This window comes from Mytilus trossulus, chromosome 3 (assembly GCF_036588685.1).
Source record: "Mytilus trossulus isolate FHL-02 chromosome 3, PNRI_Mtr1.1.1.hap1, whole genome shotgun sequence".
NCBI lineage: Eukaryota > Metazoa > Mollusca > Bivalvia > Mytilida > Mytilidae > Mytilus > Mytilus trossulus.
Window position 1 is genome coordinate 90,404,854 of NC_086375.1, and position 18,322 is coordinate 90,423,175.

At 31.6% G+C, this 18,322-nt stretch overlaps 1 protein-coding gene across 1 annotated transcript; it reads left to right on the forward strand.

Moving 5' to 3' along the window:
• Positions 1-1,918: 1,918 nt before the first annotated feature.
• On the forward strand, positions 1,919-11,620 carry LOC134712805 (uncharacterized protein CXorf58-like). Its single transcript, XM_063574698.1, has 10 exons — positions 1,919-2,039; positions 3,548-3,878; positions 4,311-4,410; positions 4,829-4,923; positions 5,162-5,273; positions 6,136-6,267; positions 6,941-7,016; positions 7,454-7,607; positions 8,677-8,815; positions 9,542-11,620. The coding sequence occupies exons 2-10, from the start codon at positions 3,589-3,591 to the stop codon at positions 9,755-9,757; spliced, it is 1,314 nt and encodes a 437-aa protein (XP_063430768.1). The 5' UTR covers positions 1,919-2,039; positions 3,548-3,588; the 3' UTR covers positions 9,758-11,620.
• Positions 11,621-18,322: the final 6,702 nt, after the last annotated feature.

Below are 18,322 nucleotides of genomic sequence, written 5' to 3' on the forward strand. Positions count from 1 at the left end.
GACAGCTCATAAACAATAAAATAAGTTTCTTTCAAATAAGTAGTGCAATACATAAAAAAGGTGTGGTATGATTGCCAATGAGACAACTATCCACAAAAGACCAAAATGACACAAACATTAACAATAGTAGTATAGTAAAATATAAGAACACAATACCAATTTCATTTTTAATAATTCTTTGATATGAATACATGTTACTGATGATTGCATTTCTTTGTATACATTGAACATGACGTCACAACTTAAATAACTCGTGAGTAAAATCCCTAACAACAGAACCAGAATCCAAAACGTAACAGTATTTCGGTTTCTTAGATTTTGAAGTTATCATACCGTAGTCTAAAATCATTCATCTTGTCAGTTTGTTAGGTATTTGTGTTTGAACATAACACACGGGGAAACTCCGCATTAATGTCACTACGGTACTTCCGGCGTAGAAAAACAGTGCAAAATACGTTTTTTCTGCACTTTAGAATAAAAAAATATTTCTGAAGGTAAGTTTTCATTGTTGTTCTCAATTATTGCCAAAAAATGCCAATTTTCTAATGCCCGTTTCAATCCCGACTTCTGAATGTTTAAAAACATTCTAGAACTTCAAAAAATCCTATTTCCGGCCTCCATTGCCTTGTGTACATTCCATTCAGCGTCATCAATCTTGTGGCAGGCAATACAGGTCAAGCAAATCATATTTTTAGGAATTTAAAAATGAAATACTCCTTACGTCTTTCGCTATTTTCCCGCGAAAAAAGCCCAACCGAAATGAAAGGAAAACTTAGGAAAAAACGATGTCAATGCCATAATTTTGTACAGGCATATAGAGTTGGTTAATAAATAACAATTTACATTTATTTTTCATAGAATTTTCTTTTTATTCATTATAAAAAGATCGATATTCTGACCATCATGACTGTAGGTAAATATTCATACAATATTCCCTTGATGTCAAAAGAGATGGCAAAAAAAGAATTTTCTGTTGAATAAAACCCAGAACTATTGCAAACTATTTTGAAGCAATATCCCACAAAGAAATAACGTAATTGACGCAGACTGAAAAAAAAACTAATTGACAGTAGAGCAATTTGATTGGATATAACGAATTGACATCACGTGATTTTGACGCCATTGAAAATTTAATGTAAACAAACAAGGTCAGAAGGTTCAGTATGGGACAGCATCGTACATTTAGTTACTGACAAACAATTACAAGTTATTAAGCTTGACAATGCATGGTTATAAAAAATGAAAGCCAAGTCTACAGAAAAAATAAGAAAAAAATAGCCTTAGTATAACGACTTATCATTACACCTGGATACAAAAAAATATTTCATACAGACTTCGTCCCCTTTCACTACAGGTAATGCCTGCCTTATTTTAAGAGCAGAGCAGTGATATTGACAGTTCGACGACGGATAAACTGTATCATTCATCCCCTTAAACAAGTTTCATCTGCCTCATATTCTTTGAGATCAGATTCAATATATGTGACTTCAATAGACAAATTATACATGTCATGTATTCAGACAGCAAAAATTATAAATCATAAAAATTCCTATCAAGTTCTAACAGAACTGTTCAAGCATTTTTTAGTTCAAGTATATAGGCAGTTAAAAAGGATATGTTTCGGCTCTTTCTGTAAAGTGGTTTTTAGTCTCATTTTCACACAAATTAGTCGATTTCAAAGAATTTAACACATTTGATATTTTAGTGTTGATTTTCAGCTAAAAATATAGGAATTTAACGCATGCGTCCTTAACTCCGGAAACGAAAAGTAGAAAGCTATGAATAAAGGAAAGATTTATGATTTATTAAGTATTTGTAATTCGAAATAAAGATACAAGTTATCTTGTGAGCATTTAAAAATGAGTATTTATCTTCAATAAAACATGTTTCCCTTATCTTAAAGACATATCCTGTTCAAAGAATTAAAAGAAGTGTTGGAAAACACAATCTATGTTTTAGTCCCTTGCATGCCGGGATATGTAACCAATGAATCCCGCCATATTGTTTATTATGGAGACGGCGAAGAGGTCCAAAATGTGGTAAAATATTCTATTTATTGTGATAGTATTATTTATGATAGCACATCTTATACCAATATTACGTTCTACACAACAAAACTTTTTTTTCTAGATGTTTCGGCATTACAATCACAACCACAGGTCGATTCGGCCATAATTTTTCATATTTTTTATCTAACAGGGTGGTAAAGGGTTATTTTCGTGCAACGTGAATTTACATTTTTATTTTATGCACAGCCGTGAAAAAGGTTTGTCATTCACTGTGATTTGTGAAATCGGTTTAAAGATCAACAAGTAAGAAATTTGATTAATAGTCAACTTGCGAGTTCGATTCTGTATTCTGAAGTTTGATGCATTTCCATCAAAAACTCTGGTTTTAATGAACATCATTTGTGCGTTTTGGGGCGTTATCACTTCCATTCCAATGATGAGCGAGTGGTTGGAAAACTGTAATTCTGTAGTGTACAAATTATTTGGCAAATTGAATTTTCAAAATTGACAATCAGCACTGCTTTCATTAGGGAATTGTCATAATGTACCTACAGAACAACAATTATTTCTAGTTTATCCTGCACAATGACGATCACTAAGACGCTTGTTGAATGTTAATAGTGCAGGGATACAGGTGATCCCCTCTATCTGGTAAATGACGTCATACAGGCGCGTATAATTGACGAGTTTTTTCCGGTTACAGTAATACAGATGAACTCGCAAGTGGTCTATTGATTTTCATCATGAAATGGCAATCCCCCTCTTTATGCCCTTCATTAAACATTGAATATCCTACCGCAGTCTAAAAGCTGTCATCTTGTTGGTAAGTTCAGTAATTGTGTTTGTACTGATTAATGGGAAAAATCTGCATTGATGTCACTACGCTAATACCAGTGTTCAAAATTAGTGCAGAATATGTTTTTTTCTAAATAAAAAAACATTTTAAAGAAACATGTTTGTTTTCATTGTTACACAAAAGTATCAGTCTGCACTAGTCGGCCCACTAGTCCAAATAATTTTGACTTCTGGCAAGGCTATTTTTAATTTTTTTCTGGGACGCCTTCCTTCGAAGTCATAATGCTGACACCATTTTTTATGTCTGGAGTTTGAAAGCAAATTTGGTTGGGGAACTTTGACACCTATTTTTGACCAGAAATTTTCATTGCTGATTAGAAATTTTTACCTAGTTACAAAGTCCTACCTTTTTTGTGCTTGATGATGTTAATATTTCCAGAAATAACCAAAAAGAAAGGATTGAATAAGATAATGTTCTATTTGAAGTGGGGAAATATTTATTTTGTTTGGCAATGATTTCCCACAATTACCAACGAAACCTCACTTCCAGTGAATATAAAATTAAAAATCCAGTAAAATTTGATGGACCAGAATTTCTGTATAATGTAAATCATATGTTCCGGAAATTCAAATCCATTAAAATTTAATGGATTTTAAATTTTATATTCACCTGAAGTGACGTTTCGTAAATATAATATTTATTTTGATTAAATCAAATAACTTGTAGAATATGTAACTTTCAGATTTCCAATGTAAATAAAGACCTCTTCTCAACAAACTTACCATGGGAGACTCCCCAAGTGGCAAAAGTGGCAAAAGTCTAGATGCTAAAAGTATTACCAGCAGAGCTTCTATAAATGTTAAATTACCATCAGCACAAAGTGATGAATTCAAAAGAAAATCTGCAAGTCCAACTAGGAGTCTTCATGGAGATTTTGTAGCTACATTGGAAGGACAAGAGTTTGGCAGAGCGAGACCATTGACAACAACGCCTGTCAGTGTTAAAGAATTTGACCATCCAAGCAGAGCAAAATCCAATTCTAGACTCATTCAGGCTCAAAGATCGGAAAAAGAGTAAGTTCTGATTTTATTATTCTTTACTTTGAAATGTACAAGTTGTTTTACACTTTACCAATATGTTTTTGTACTGTTTTTTTCTGGCATGTGAAATATTGTGCTTTTACCTCAGATATGACAAATTAGATTCAAACTTATTTATCTTTGAAATCAAGTCATGATTGATGAAATTATTTCTTTTATATTTTGAGAGTACTACTTAAAGTTGCAATACATGACTTAAATTTGCTAAAGATTCAATGTAAAAACTCTTTTGTATTCAATGCAGTGTGTCTTATGCCTTTAAAAGCAATTGCCTTATTTAGAAATAAGAGGTTCACTTTGAAAGGGATGATATAAGATTGTAGATGTTTTAACATTCATTTAAGATCCTGTCTTACTTACCAGCTATATTAGCTGATAACTTTATTTTGATAATTCATTTTATAGACTTATTCGACAAGCAGCAGCTACAATCATTGAGAGACAATGGATTGCCTTCAGAGACAGACAAATGTTTAAACTATTAAAACATGCTGTTTGTGCTGCAGTAAGTTTTCACTCTATCTTTTATTCATTAGATTTTTGATTTCTTTTTTGTTGAGGTAAAGCATTAATGACTTTCATTGTCCTTTTATACATTTTACATGGTTAAACTTTGTATGCAACTTTTTTTTTCAATTCAATTCATTTCAAATATTTATTGTCGTATAAACTCTAAACAATAATTTTGTGACAAATTATATGAATGCAAACATACACAAAAGACATTTCAAAAACAAAATCATAGGTAAACATATCCCTTAAAACATATTACTAGTTAACAAATTGTTATTTAACATTGGAATCTATGCTTTACATTTGTATTGTCAGATGAAAACAAATACCTACCTCTTTTAATAGTAGAGTTACTTTAATGATTTTTCTATTTTCAATTTTGATTGAATAACGGTAATATTTATTTACAGGAAAATTCATTGTCAAAAGAAATTTTGAGAAAAGTATGCCCGAAAGAAGCAGAGTTTTTAGCTGATAAATTTCAACAAGTCAGAGTTAGATTCAGGTAAATAATATTCTGAGGTCACTTTAATTGGTACATGTTTTGTATACAAGTATTTCTTATTTGCTTAAATTTATAATTCATTTATTTTTTATTCTTTGATTTAATCATGAACATTTTTGTCCACTAACCAGGTCATATTTTACGTTACCCTTCTATAGCTATAAATTCAATAGAGTGTTTTGATTAAGAACAGACATATATGACTTATTTTAAAGATATTTTTGTCTTCTCCCTGAAGGTTTGGAGGACCAGAATTTCCGCCAATGATATTTTTCAAGATTTATATCCACACAGAAGGAAAAGGATTAAAGTACATGAGTGGAAGAAGAATTATAAAACCTGCATCTGAGGTAAATCATTACTAACTTTCAATGTCCTTTTTACATTTACATGGTACAACTTTCTATTCATTATCATAGACAAAGTGATCTCATATTTATTTACATAGAAATGGAAAGTCCTAGAACTTCGAATGGGAAGTAAAAATTGCTCAAAAAGCAGAAAAAAATATTTGCAAAAAAGATATAAGATATGTTAATTTCTAACTATAGATATTAAGTATGAAATAACAATTTGTATATTATGTAAAAGGCCTTCCTCTCAGTTGGCATTTGAGATCTCTTGAGCTCAGTAAGGCAGATCTCAATTACCTGACTATTACCATCATTATGCATAACACAGCTTGGTCTAGGGAAGAGTGAATCACTTGGGGAGATTTGGGATCAAATAAAAATTGATACTAAATGGGATCAATATAATGGGGTAGTTAAAATTATACAGTAACCACAGCTGCTAGATATGTTGTTTCAGTTAGGATATATACATATTCAGCACTGTCTATTGTAAATTCTTAATTTGCATGAACTTCCAGATTTTAAAAATACACAATTCTAACTTTTAACAAATGATGTTCAGTTTTTATTTTGGTGGACCATGTTCTTTTTTGAGATGAAGAGTAGCATATGAAAGTGTAATTTAAAGATATTGCATAAAGGTACAATTTTCTGAAAATGATGTAGATTTAGACACCATTTTACATTAGACTGTTTATACCGATTAAGGATATTTGTTACCTAAAATATATATTGAAATTGATATTCATTTAATTTTATTGTTTTTTTTGATAAAAGCACTTTTCTATTATCACCAAGCTTACCTGCAAATAACGAACTATATATGTACTTTAAACCTTATACTCATCTACACAAACAGGCATCGGAAGATTCTTTACGGAATATGGGAAACAGAAAATTCTACGACCAAATGTTACAAGACGCCATGTTTCAACAACAATATAAGATAACTGACGAAGTTGATGTTACTACACTTAAAGATTATATGCAGGTAAAACAAAAACAAAATTTATTTCAATAGTTTTGAAGAAAATATCATGGTTAATTAATGTTTCCATAATACCCAGTTGCAAAAATACTTTATGCATATTCAGGACGATATATTAAGATACAAAGTTAAATGAAGAAGATAGAATAAAAAACGGATATTTGGTCTTCAAGTGATTAGGAAATAAATTTATTCGATAATTACATGACCACCTCATTTTAATTCAAAAACTGTTTCACAGGTGCCAACAATTATTTGAATTAGCTCCAAATTTTGCAGGTGTTACTGTATCACAAGTAAAGAGTTTTTTTTTTATATATCTTGTAGCTAGTGCCCCTTTAAGATAGAACATAACATAATAGGAAGACAACTCTGTAAAAATCAGCTGAATGTTTTAATCACATTCTTTTGTTATAGAAATGTTCTGCTTGTCAATGATAAAAATTTGTGTTCATCAAATATAATCAAGTGTGTGGTTCATGTTTTTTGAAATGTCTATATTTTCATCAATAGGTCAAAGCAAATATTTTTGTAAATTTTATGGAAATTAAAGGATCCAAATTAATTTGAGATGAAGAGTAGCATATGAAGGTGTTATTTTAAATTCCTGCCCAAACACAATTGATCTTCTTATCTTTTTCTGCCAGGTCACAAGTCATCTTATTATCTATTTCAGTATTTAGCAAATGTTGATGAATCCCCTGCTACCATGGGTGGAAAGGAAAACTACTGGAGGAAGCTAACGTTAGATGGTATGTATGGAAATAAGTATATTAAGATATTTAAAGAAGAAGGATTGATTTAGACATTGTCAAACAATATTGATTTTGTTTATACAACTTGCGAAATTTAGTCTTGAAATACATTTATTTTTGTTAATTTCTTGTACAACAGCACATGCTTTTTGCAAAAAGTCTGACAATTTTATTTTTATTGATTGTCAATTAAAATGTCAGCAAATGTGTAAATTGTATAAATATTTATGTTCATTCCAAAAATTTAGTGAAACCTTTTGTTTTGTCTGTTCATTGGTTTTTCTATAAGTATGTCTGCAAATTTCATTACAAACTGGAACAGACTCAAATTTAAGTGTGGTAACACTTTTGCATTTTGCAGATCACTTTGACCATATCATATAATATGGTTAACATAAAACTTATTATAACATGTTTCAAATGTGTATTTACAGATTTGTCTAGAAGAACAATATTTTATGATATTGTTGATTATTTATATAATCAAAGAATGTCACCACAGCTGCAGTTAGAAATACCTGTATTAGTTCAAAGACCTGTTTCACAAGAGATTAAACGTCAGCATATTCGAGTTATATCAGAATTACGGTAAGAGCTCTTAATGGATGATAGGACAAGATATATAAAATAATGGCATTTTTGTTTTTGAAACTGACTTTATCAGCAAGAATATCAAGCGAGCCCGAAAGGGCGAGCTGATATTTGAGCTGATGAAGAAGTCAGTATTAAAAAATAAAATGCCATTATTCTTTATATTGGCAATCTGTCGTAACTCTATGTTGTTTTTTTGTAAAGAATATGAAGTTAATTGAAATAAGTAAAACTGCTTTTAGGCGTACAAAACGTTGGGTTCGTTGTTCCGTTGTATGAATGAAGTCACATGCATTTCATTGATAAATTGAAGCGGATGAACAAGAACATGTGATGTTACTGCACTGATACATGACGTCATTGCCTAATATTTCCGAGTATCAAGTCCTGTCCATGATATTGAAAATATTAGGCAGTATGTTCAAAGGAAAAATGTTCTAATTGCTGATAAATATTGTTTATTCCTGTATTTTTACAGGCATGATATAATAACTGATGCAAAAAAAAATTCGAGTACCTAAAAGAATTATTTTAAAAATTACTGTACCATTTTGTCATAGATATAAGATGATGTATGAGTGGCAACGAGACAACTCTCCATCTGAGTCGAAATTTGTAAAAGTAAACCATTAAAGGTCAAAGTACAGTATATTGAGCCTTGGTTCATAAAGGGCCTAAAAAATTACTAGTGTTAAACTATTCAAACAGGAAAACCAAGGGTCTAATCTATATTAAAAAAAATTAGAAATGTGAAACACTTATGAACCACATTAGCAAATGACAACCACTTATCATCAGGTTATTACATATATTTCCTTACACTCAATATTTTAAAGAAACAACTCAATCCTGACATCTATGGAATAACTACTTAACTTCTCCAATGTTATTGAGGTGAAATGAGGTTAAGCATCTTTTACAATGTAAGATTGGATGACTTACTTATCAAATGAGATTTTTGTTTATTTGATGACCATAATTTGCATGAAATATTGACCACTATACATGAGACTCTTATAAATTAATCATGCCTAAGTTGAGTATTTAATTTGGACTTTAATTACAGGTCTGCATCTATACCTCAAGTTCCAATGCACACTCCTAAATCCAAACATTCACAGTCATTCAGTCAACCATCTAGTCGTAGATCTAAACAAGCCAGGAATAGGGCTCTCAAACTTAGGAAAATGTATGGTTTAGACAGGGTAAGTATTACAGGTAACAAGTAAGCCAGTGTGGAAATAAGAAAAAAAATCATTGGTTAGAAATATGATTAGTTTTAGAAACTATAAAATGACCTCCTGTGGTAAAACCTTGTTAGACAGAAATTTTGAATTAAGATTCACACAAACAATTTACTGATGATAATAATGCACTTATATAATTTCCCTGAATAATTAGTAACTGAGGTTTCAGTGACACCAACTGAAACTGTACCCAATAGCAAAGTGTGCACTAAAAAATGCATAAGTTAAAAAAAAGTTAAACGAACTTAAACAAACCAGACAATTGATCATAAACTGTGTTGTTGCTATTTTACAAATTTTTCTTTGATCTAACTGACTGGTAATTTTCTTTCTCATTGGAGTCGAGTGATATGAAAATTGTGGCTAGAAACTAAAGGGGTACATAGCCATGCTAATAAAATTGACATGAAATTGACGTCATAGGTAAAATAGAGATAAACATTGGTCATTTTAACTCAATTCCTTTTCTCGCTTTCGTGGTATCGGCTCAAGCGAAAAAATCCATCTCGTTGAGATGATCAACCATAATCTATAATACAAACTTATACAAGAAATATCATGAAACTAGGTTAAGTACAGGTATATCCATGTTATTTTCCCATATTTCATATGTCCATTGAATTTAAGATTAAATCACGTAACTTCCATACAGTATTCATGCAAAAACAATTGTGTATTTTGTAGGAGGGAAGTAATTTAAAGTTAGATTCCCGAGAGCCAACAGCTGTTTCAGAAGAACCTGATGACTATTTTGATAAATACGGTATCACTGGTGACGACGGAGATGGAGAAGAATGGGAAAAAGAAGCTAGTAAACTTTATGAATGGACACAAGAATTATCATTCAACGATGACTTAATAGCCACACCCAGACTCCCAACAGGAATGATTATGTCCTAGCATTTAGTTCACTGATATCAGACTTCAATCAAGTCATGTGATGTTTATATGCTTTGATAGCAGACATTAGAAGTGTCATCAAAAGTTGCATACAGCTATGATTGAAGTGATTTGGGTTTTATAATTTGGATAATGCTTATTGTGGCAATAGTGAATAACTAGCTTTAAGAGTATACCCAAAATCAGTAACATGAGAAATGCACATTTTCTTGACAAGGAAAATCTTAGAATAAGAATTTGAGCTTTATTAGTGAATCAGTTGATCTGATGTCTGTGTACAAAATCATTTGTTAAGATTTGCATTTTTCTATTTTCATCTGTGATTAAAAATGTCAGACGTACATTTAATTCTCCATTCCTAGACCTTTTTATCATTCCTTTTAAAGATTTTGTATGACAGTTTAGGGATATAATGAGACATTGATTATGTAACTGTTACAGTACAAATTTGTTTATTATTGTTATTAAATATTTATTGATAAGAATTTGGAATTTGTATTTGTTATAAATAATATACTTATGTTATGTGTAATTATTTACATCTAATTAATATATGCATATTTACACATAAATAATTGTGTGTTTTGCAATAGGAAAACTGGACATAACAGCAGAAATATTTTTGAAAATAAACCCAAGAAAGTTCTTTTTTTGTAGAAAAGAACTCTTAATTCCGGCTGGAATATTCATATATGCACATTCTCAATTTAGTTTAAGTTCAAATATGTATTACACATCTGAATGACTGATAAATCATTGTTCTAAATAAGTGCTCTGTACAGTACTGGGAAATAATGACCAGGTTTTGATCCAGGAGAAAATTTCTTCATACAAAGTGCTAGGAATAAAGGATATATCATGAATTGCATTTTTAGTGTGTGATACTCATATACATCTATTTATATTTTCATATATATATATATATAAAAAATAATATAATGTTGACAAAATGTATGTATTCTTATGGTGCTTCATATGATACTGCTGAAAATAGATTTTTGTTAATTTCAATAATTGTGATATTTAGAGACTGATATACACATATGAATATTTTTACATTTATAATAAAGAACATGTGTTTGTTTTCTGACACTTAAAGTGTTGATAAAAAGCATATTTATAACTACATACTTTTTGATTTGCTGTCCATTCATATAAAGCTCTACTGGTTGCTTTGTAAATGTTGTAATTTGATGTAATTTGATGTGGTAACTTTACAATACTTCTGAATGGATTATAATTGACAGTATTGTTATTTCCACACTTACAAGTGAATCTTTGTTCTGTTACTAATTGGTAGAATGTTCCCCACCCATTAAAACTGTTTATCATAAGGTTCGCTGTTGAATTTACCAATTGACTGATAAAAGTGTGGATAATGAACTTTTTTGTGGCAAAATACAGTTGTTTTTTTAAATATGGAAAAAGAAACTTTGCCCATGGATGTCTTGATTCTCAGTTTTACTCTAGATCACAAGAATTCTGTAGAAACATGTCTAAATTCTCCATTTTACTCTAGATCACCAGAATTCTGTAGAAACATGTTTAAATTCTCAGTTTTACGCTAGATCACCAGAATTCTGTAGAAACATGTTTAAATTCTCAGTTTTACTCTAGATCACCAGAATTCTGTAGAAACATGTTTACATTCTCAGTTTTACTCTAGATCACCAGATTTCTGTAGAAAATGGGTAAAAAAACAAGATCAAATAAACGTTTATTTTTAATATATTAGGGTGTAATAATCTCAAACTTGTGTTAACTAAGTACATCACATATCATTTTTTACCTGTAATCTTTTTTGCATTTGTTATGGTTCTGATGTTATTTGTTTTTTATAATGTATGACATTAAATTTTTTTTACATAAAATATCTGTTGTTAATTAGAGGCCTACTTATATAAAAATCAACCTGATTTATATCATGCAATATTTTTTCAATCTGTTCAATCAAACTTATTTACTGGTAAAATATTTTTGCTCAATTCCAATGAAATGTTGTAAGTATGAAGCAAATACCATGCATATATAAAATATTCTTATCATTTAATTCCTGTGATTGAATATATATATGGATTGAAGACAGCTGATATCAGTAAAATGTTACTAAAACAACTTGGATATCAATGGTTATTAATACATGTATATTATAATGTATTCTAAAATGAAATCTGTTTTTTTTTGTCTTGCTTGACAGAGTAAAAAGCAAGACATGGGTATGCTGTTTTCAGTGGCCACGGTGTCAACAATGTATTAGTTTGTGATTAGGTCTAGTATATAGTGAATCACAGTGGTAAGTTAATGATAATTGGTATGCAGTTGTATTAGCATTGGGACATCTCATTACTGTGGAGATTATTTGACCCGCCCCCTCAGTTAAGGTTTATTGACTTTGAAATTTTGCTTAGTTTACATGTATAAGTTAGTGTTAAGGTTTGTTATAAAGAAACCTCTTATGATAAGTCAATGGTATTTTGTATGCAGTTGTATTTATCAGCATTGGCACATCTCATTTCCATGGAGATTGATAAGCCATGTACCTTAGTCATGCTTCATTGACTTTAAATATTTGCAAAACTTACATGTTAAAATGTTGCTATTTTAATTTCAGCATTTGCATTTTTATACCCCCGCTTTCAAAAAAGGGGGATATACTGTTTTAACTCTGTCTGTCCGTCAGTCAGTCCGTCCTATGAAACTTTTGTCACATTTTTCTCAGGAACTACAATTCAAGGATTTCTGAAATTTGGTTTCAGGGTTTATCTAAGTCAGCTATACAGTGTGATGCATTTTCAGATTGATCACTTGACAACTTCCTGTTAACCGAACACTTGTTTGATTTTACACATGATAGCCAAGTTGAAATTTTTGTCACATTTTTCTCAGGAACCACAATACAAGGATTTCTGAAATTTGGTTTCAGGATTTATATAAGTCAGCTATACCGTGTGATGCATTTTCAGATTCATCACACGACAACTTCCTGTTTACCGAACACTTGCATGTTTTTACACTATTAATATTATCCACTTGCGGCGGGGGTATCATCAGTGAGCAGTAGCTCGCAGTTCCACTTGTTGAATTTACAAAAAGCGAGACATCTCTCTGTGATAACAAGTTATTTTAAATGATGAAAACATATTAACGGGAGATAATTTTATTTGTGAAAAATCTTTATATTATCTACCTTTGACAACTTTAATATGTTACAATATGTTCTATAATTTATTTCTTGAAGACTTCACACACTAGCAAAAAAGATATGTCAGCATTGCAAATCAGTCAAAAAAATATATATGGTCATGCATTTGAATTATTGGAATTAAGCTTTATATCTCAGTTCAGTGACTGCTTGAAAAACAATAAGATAAGATTGAGATTGGAAATTGGAAATATGTCAAAGAGACACCAACCAAACCAAAGAGCAGACAACAGCCTATGACCACCAATGGATCTTCAACATGAGCTTGTTTTTTTGTAGTGAAAATTTCTCACTAATTATTAGTTAAAGAATAAATAAATTTGGTATATGGTTTCCTTGCAACATCTACATGTCTGTCTGACAGAATTCACCTGACCTCGACCTCATTTCATGGATCAGTGATCAAGGTTCAAAGTTATGTGATTAGGTCAGTTTCTCAAAGACTGTATTAAATGATTGTAAGGTGCACATTTAGAACATTGATTATGAAAAACTTGTGGTAAAACCTTCATGTTACTGACTTTCAACATAAATAATGATAAGTAAAACAGGCATGACATTTCAGCCTGTGCACTCTTGATAAACATAATTGGATGAGTGCAATCAAAAATTATTCTAAATCATCCAATCAGTAGCTGTATGCAAAAGGTCAACCATATTAGGTGTATGTGAAAATTATTAAAGATGACATTCTGGGTACCACATCTCATTTTTATATGTCAGTCTGGCTTTTTTTTTTTTTACTAAGACCTCATTTTCATGGATTATTCCTCAATGATAAGAGTTTGGTTCTTGGTCCTTTTTTCTCAAATTTTAAGCAATGTGTCAAGTATAGTTTGTGCAGGGAATGATTGTTAGATGTATATGTCTGTTTGGCAGGTATTATCTGACCTTGACACCATTTTCTTGATTTGTTGGTCGATACAAGTTTTCATGGTTTGATACTGATATGTGTACTATGAGCCATATATCAACTATATTTGATGTATGACATGGTTATAAGGTGTACATGTATTTCTGGTTTGGTTTATTTGACATTGACTTCATTTTCTTGAATCATGTTAAGTTTGTGTGATACTTGTTGTAGAACTTCATATTTAGGACTGTCAACATAAAGTCAATGGTCAGTAAAGCAAACAAGATATTTTAGTGTGTGAATTTCAGACAATGATGATTATGGTAATGCTTGACCAAATATTTTTTTTATGGCCCACCTACGATAGTAGAGGGGCATTATGTTTTCTGGTCTGTCTGTCCTTCTGTCCGTCCGTTCTGTCATTCGTTCAGGTTAAAGTTTTTGGTCAAGGTTGTTTTTCAATCAACTTCAAACTTAGTACACTTGTTCCCTATGATATGATCTTTCTAATTTAATTGCCAAATTAGACTTTTGACCCCAATTTCACGGTCCACTGAACATAGAAAATGATAGTGCAAGTTTCAGGTTAAAGTTCTTGATCAAGGTAGTTTTTGATCAAGTTGAAGTCCAATCAACTTCAAACTTAGTACACAATGACATTGTCCTAAGGTTATGATCTTTCATATTAAAATGCCAAATTAGATTTTGATGCCCCACCTACGATAGTAGAGGGGAATTATGTTTTCTGGTCTGTGCGTCCGTTCGTCCGTCTGTCTGTCCGTCCGTTCGTCCGTCTGTCCCGCTTCAGGTTAAAGTTTTTGGTCAAGGTAGTTTTTGATGAAGTTGAAGTCCAATCAACTTGAAACTTAGTATACATGTACCCTATGATATGGTCTTTCTTATTTTAATGCCAAATTATAGTTTTTACCCCAACTTCATGGTCCACTGAACATAGAAAATGATAGTGCGAAGTTCAGGTTAAAGTTGTTGGTCAAGGTAGGTTTTGATGAAGTAGAAGTCAAATCAACTTGAAACTTAGTATACATGTTCCCTTTGATAAGATCATTCTAATTTTAATGCCAAATTAAGAGAATTTATTCCAATTTCACGGTCCACTAAACATATAAAATGATAGTGCGAGTGGGGCATCCGTGTACTGTGGACACATTCTTGTTTTTATCCCTATTTCACGGTCCACTGAACATAAAAAAATGATCATGTGAGTGGGGCATCCGTGTACTATGGACACGTTCTTGTTTATTTTAACACAATGTTATTGACCATACAGTACGGGCCAAGTTCTTTTCTCCGCTATCGAAAAGTTGAGAATGAGAGACACGGGGATGCCAACCAGTCAGTGGTGTGTCCTTGTAAACCATTTGCAAAAAAAATAAAATTTTAGAAGATAACTGATATTTATGCTTTATTCCTTGTAATCAAATGTAAGTATGTTCAATAGTTTCAGTCAGTTACTCAGAAAGACTTTTAGTTTGTAAAGATTTTAAGCTACCAACATTTTTACTTGTTTAAATACCATTATATATATAAAAACAAGAATGTGTCCAAAGTACACGGATGCCCCACTCGCACTATCCTTTTCCAAGTTCCATGTACCGTGAAATTGGGTAATAATCTAATTTGGCATTAAAATAAGAAAGATTATACTATAGGGAACATATGAACTAAGTTTCAAGTTGATTGGACTTCAATTTTATCAAAACTACCTTGACCAAAAACTTTAACCTGAAATTCCAACTTTCATTTTCTATGTTCAGTGGACCGTGAAATTGGGGTCAAAAGTCTAATTTGGCTTTACAATTAGAAGGATCGTATCATAAGCAACAGGTGTACTAAGTTTCAAGTTGATTGGACTTCAGCTTCTGCAAAAACTACCTTGACCAAAAAATTCAACCTGAACGGACGGACGGACGAACGAAAGGAGCCACAGACCAGAAAACATAATGCCCCGGCCTCTTCTGTCGTAGGTGGGGCATACTAAGAAGATGTGGCATTACTGCAATTGAAACAACTCTCAACAAGATACCAAAACGGAGAAGGTAGAACTTTTGAAGTATGGTCACTGTACGATCTTCAACCATGAGAAAATCCATACCGAATAGCAAGCTATCAATGGCATTCCGACCAAAGTAAAATAATTCAAACAAGAAAATTAAAGGTCTGGTGTATGTAAAAAAAAAATAACGAAAAAACAAATAAAACTGATGTACAGCAACAAACGACACCCACTGAATATAAATCAACAGTCATGATATGGGACTGGCATATATATAACGTCGATGGTTAAACATGTTTGCGGCATTCTGTTTATCGCGCTTTGCTGATAACTTGTCTGTTAACAGTTCCTCTTTAACTTCTATACATTAAAGCCAAAAATCGACATGGACAATAACTCCCATAAGAAAACAACTTAAAATTTTGTCTATGCAGAACTGTTAGTCTTATCCTGTATATGTATATTGCTGGTTATTTTTGCATTTTAATGTTAATTTCTATCCATTTTCAGCATTTTTCAAAAAAATCATTAAAGACAGCAACTTGAGTCGATGAACATTTTTGGGTCATTTGTAGATCTTTACTGGCTGATCATTGCTATATACTTTTCTATTTGTAATAGTTTTCAGGCGACACGACGTGTGCCAAGAGTAGACCAGGATCGGAGGAAAAGGGGTTAAATATACTATAGCATACCAAACTGTTATTTTCATTTTTGGTACAGTTTGTCTGTCTGTATAATACAGTTCTGCACAGAGAAATGGGGGTAAACCAGAGAACTCTTTTTGTCAGAAAATACTCAAACATCCAAACATACTATCCACACTGATCTGTGTCCACACTTGTATAAATTATGAAAAAAATGGGTTTTTATTGTTATAAATAAATCGTGCCCACAAAAGAATCATTCCTTACAACCGGATTCTCCTTTTCATTGTGTCGCCTCAAAGTAAACCGCACAAAACGAGACAAGGCAGCAGCAGCGTTAAATATTGTATAAAGCGTCTATATATAACAGAAAATAGAAAACCTGGATATCTTATTCACATGTTTGTTTCCGTTGTAAAGGGACTGTTAACAAAAACAATTTTATGATAGTTGGATTATTTGTGAAAAATTCTCACATATTGAGAGTTAAATTTTGTAAATGTATTCCTGCCGTCAAAATTTTCTCTGGTTTCCGTCAAGGCGAACATTGTCTCCCTGTTTACACTTTTACATGTTTTATAGGGATTGTATTGGTCTTCGGGGGGGGGGGGGGGGGGGGGGATACAAATGACTGAACATTGGCCTGGTAAGAATAAGAAATAAATGCCTTGCATACGTTGAATGAAAATTAATATTGTTTACAGAAGAGAAAATAAATGTTTGAGCGACAAAAAACTCTTCCTCCTCTTTTTAATTTAATTTGGTTTCTGGTTGAAAGTTGTCGTATTGGCAATTATAACACTCATCTTCTTTACTAGCGTGACAAAAAACTCTGTAATACATAGAAGTTAACATCTGGCTTTTGACAATGAGCAATATTATACCCATACTACAAAGTGAACTAAAAAATGGCTTAAATTTTCAACTTCAAAAATATAAAGAATATACTTGTTTTTCTTTCCACCATTAAAAAAATTGAGAATCACAAAAAAAATGTTCTGTGCAGATCCAGTATGGCTTCCTTTGCCGCACTTTTTTAACTGTTTGTTTTAGTTTCCTGTGTTCCGAAGGGTTTCTATTCAGTCTGTTTCTATAACACTTATTTATCTTATTAATGAGTTTCCTTAGATTGTTGTTTATCCAAGGTAATCTATGCTTGTAGGGAGAATTTTGAGAGTTATATAGGAATCTACTAATTTGAGAAGATCGTTTTTTAAGGTGTTCCATAGTTCATTGCATCACAAATGTCATACAATAGCATACAAGTTATAATTGATGATCATTGATGATTATCTTTACGTGTTGGCTTGATGTGGCTTGGTGTATAAGTTGTGATTTGATATTATGTCTAGTCAAAGTTGATGTTGTTTAGCAATATATGTAATATGTTAATTTTATGTATTATAATATTAATGGAGAGACGTAAATAAACTATTTGTATTGTTGTATTGTATTAGCATATGGTTTGCCCAAGATGAATGCTGGTATTGACCAGTCTAGACTATCATATGTGTCCAAGATTGAAAGTCTTCTCCTAACCATATATTTGTGCTTGTTGTATTATCTAGTCAATTCAAGGACATGTTAAGTTGTTCTAAAGATGCAGCCGTCTATCTGATGGGGGTCTATATAGTAGCTACCAACACAACTCTTGTTTGTGTCATAGATGTTCTAACGGTACTAGCATTTCCTTGCAGTAATCCAGGATATCTTTTTTTTTGATTGGGTACATTCATGCAGGGACGTATATAAGTCCTTGATTCATGACATTAGTGTAACAGGGTCGATTCTTGGGTCAAGTAATAACCAACTCTGTTTAGGGTTCGGATGATTTATTATACCAGTA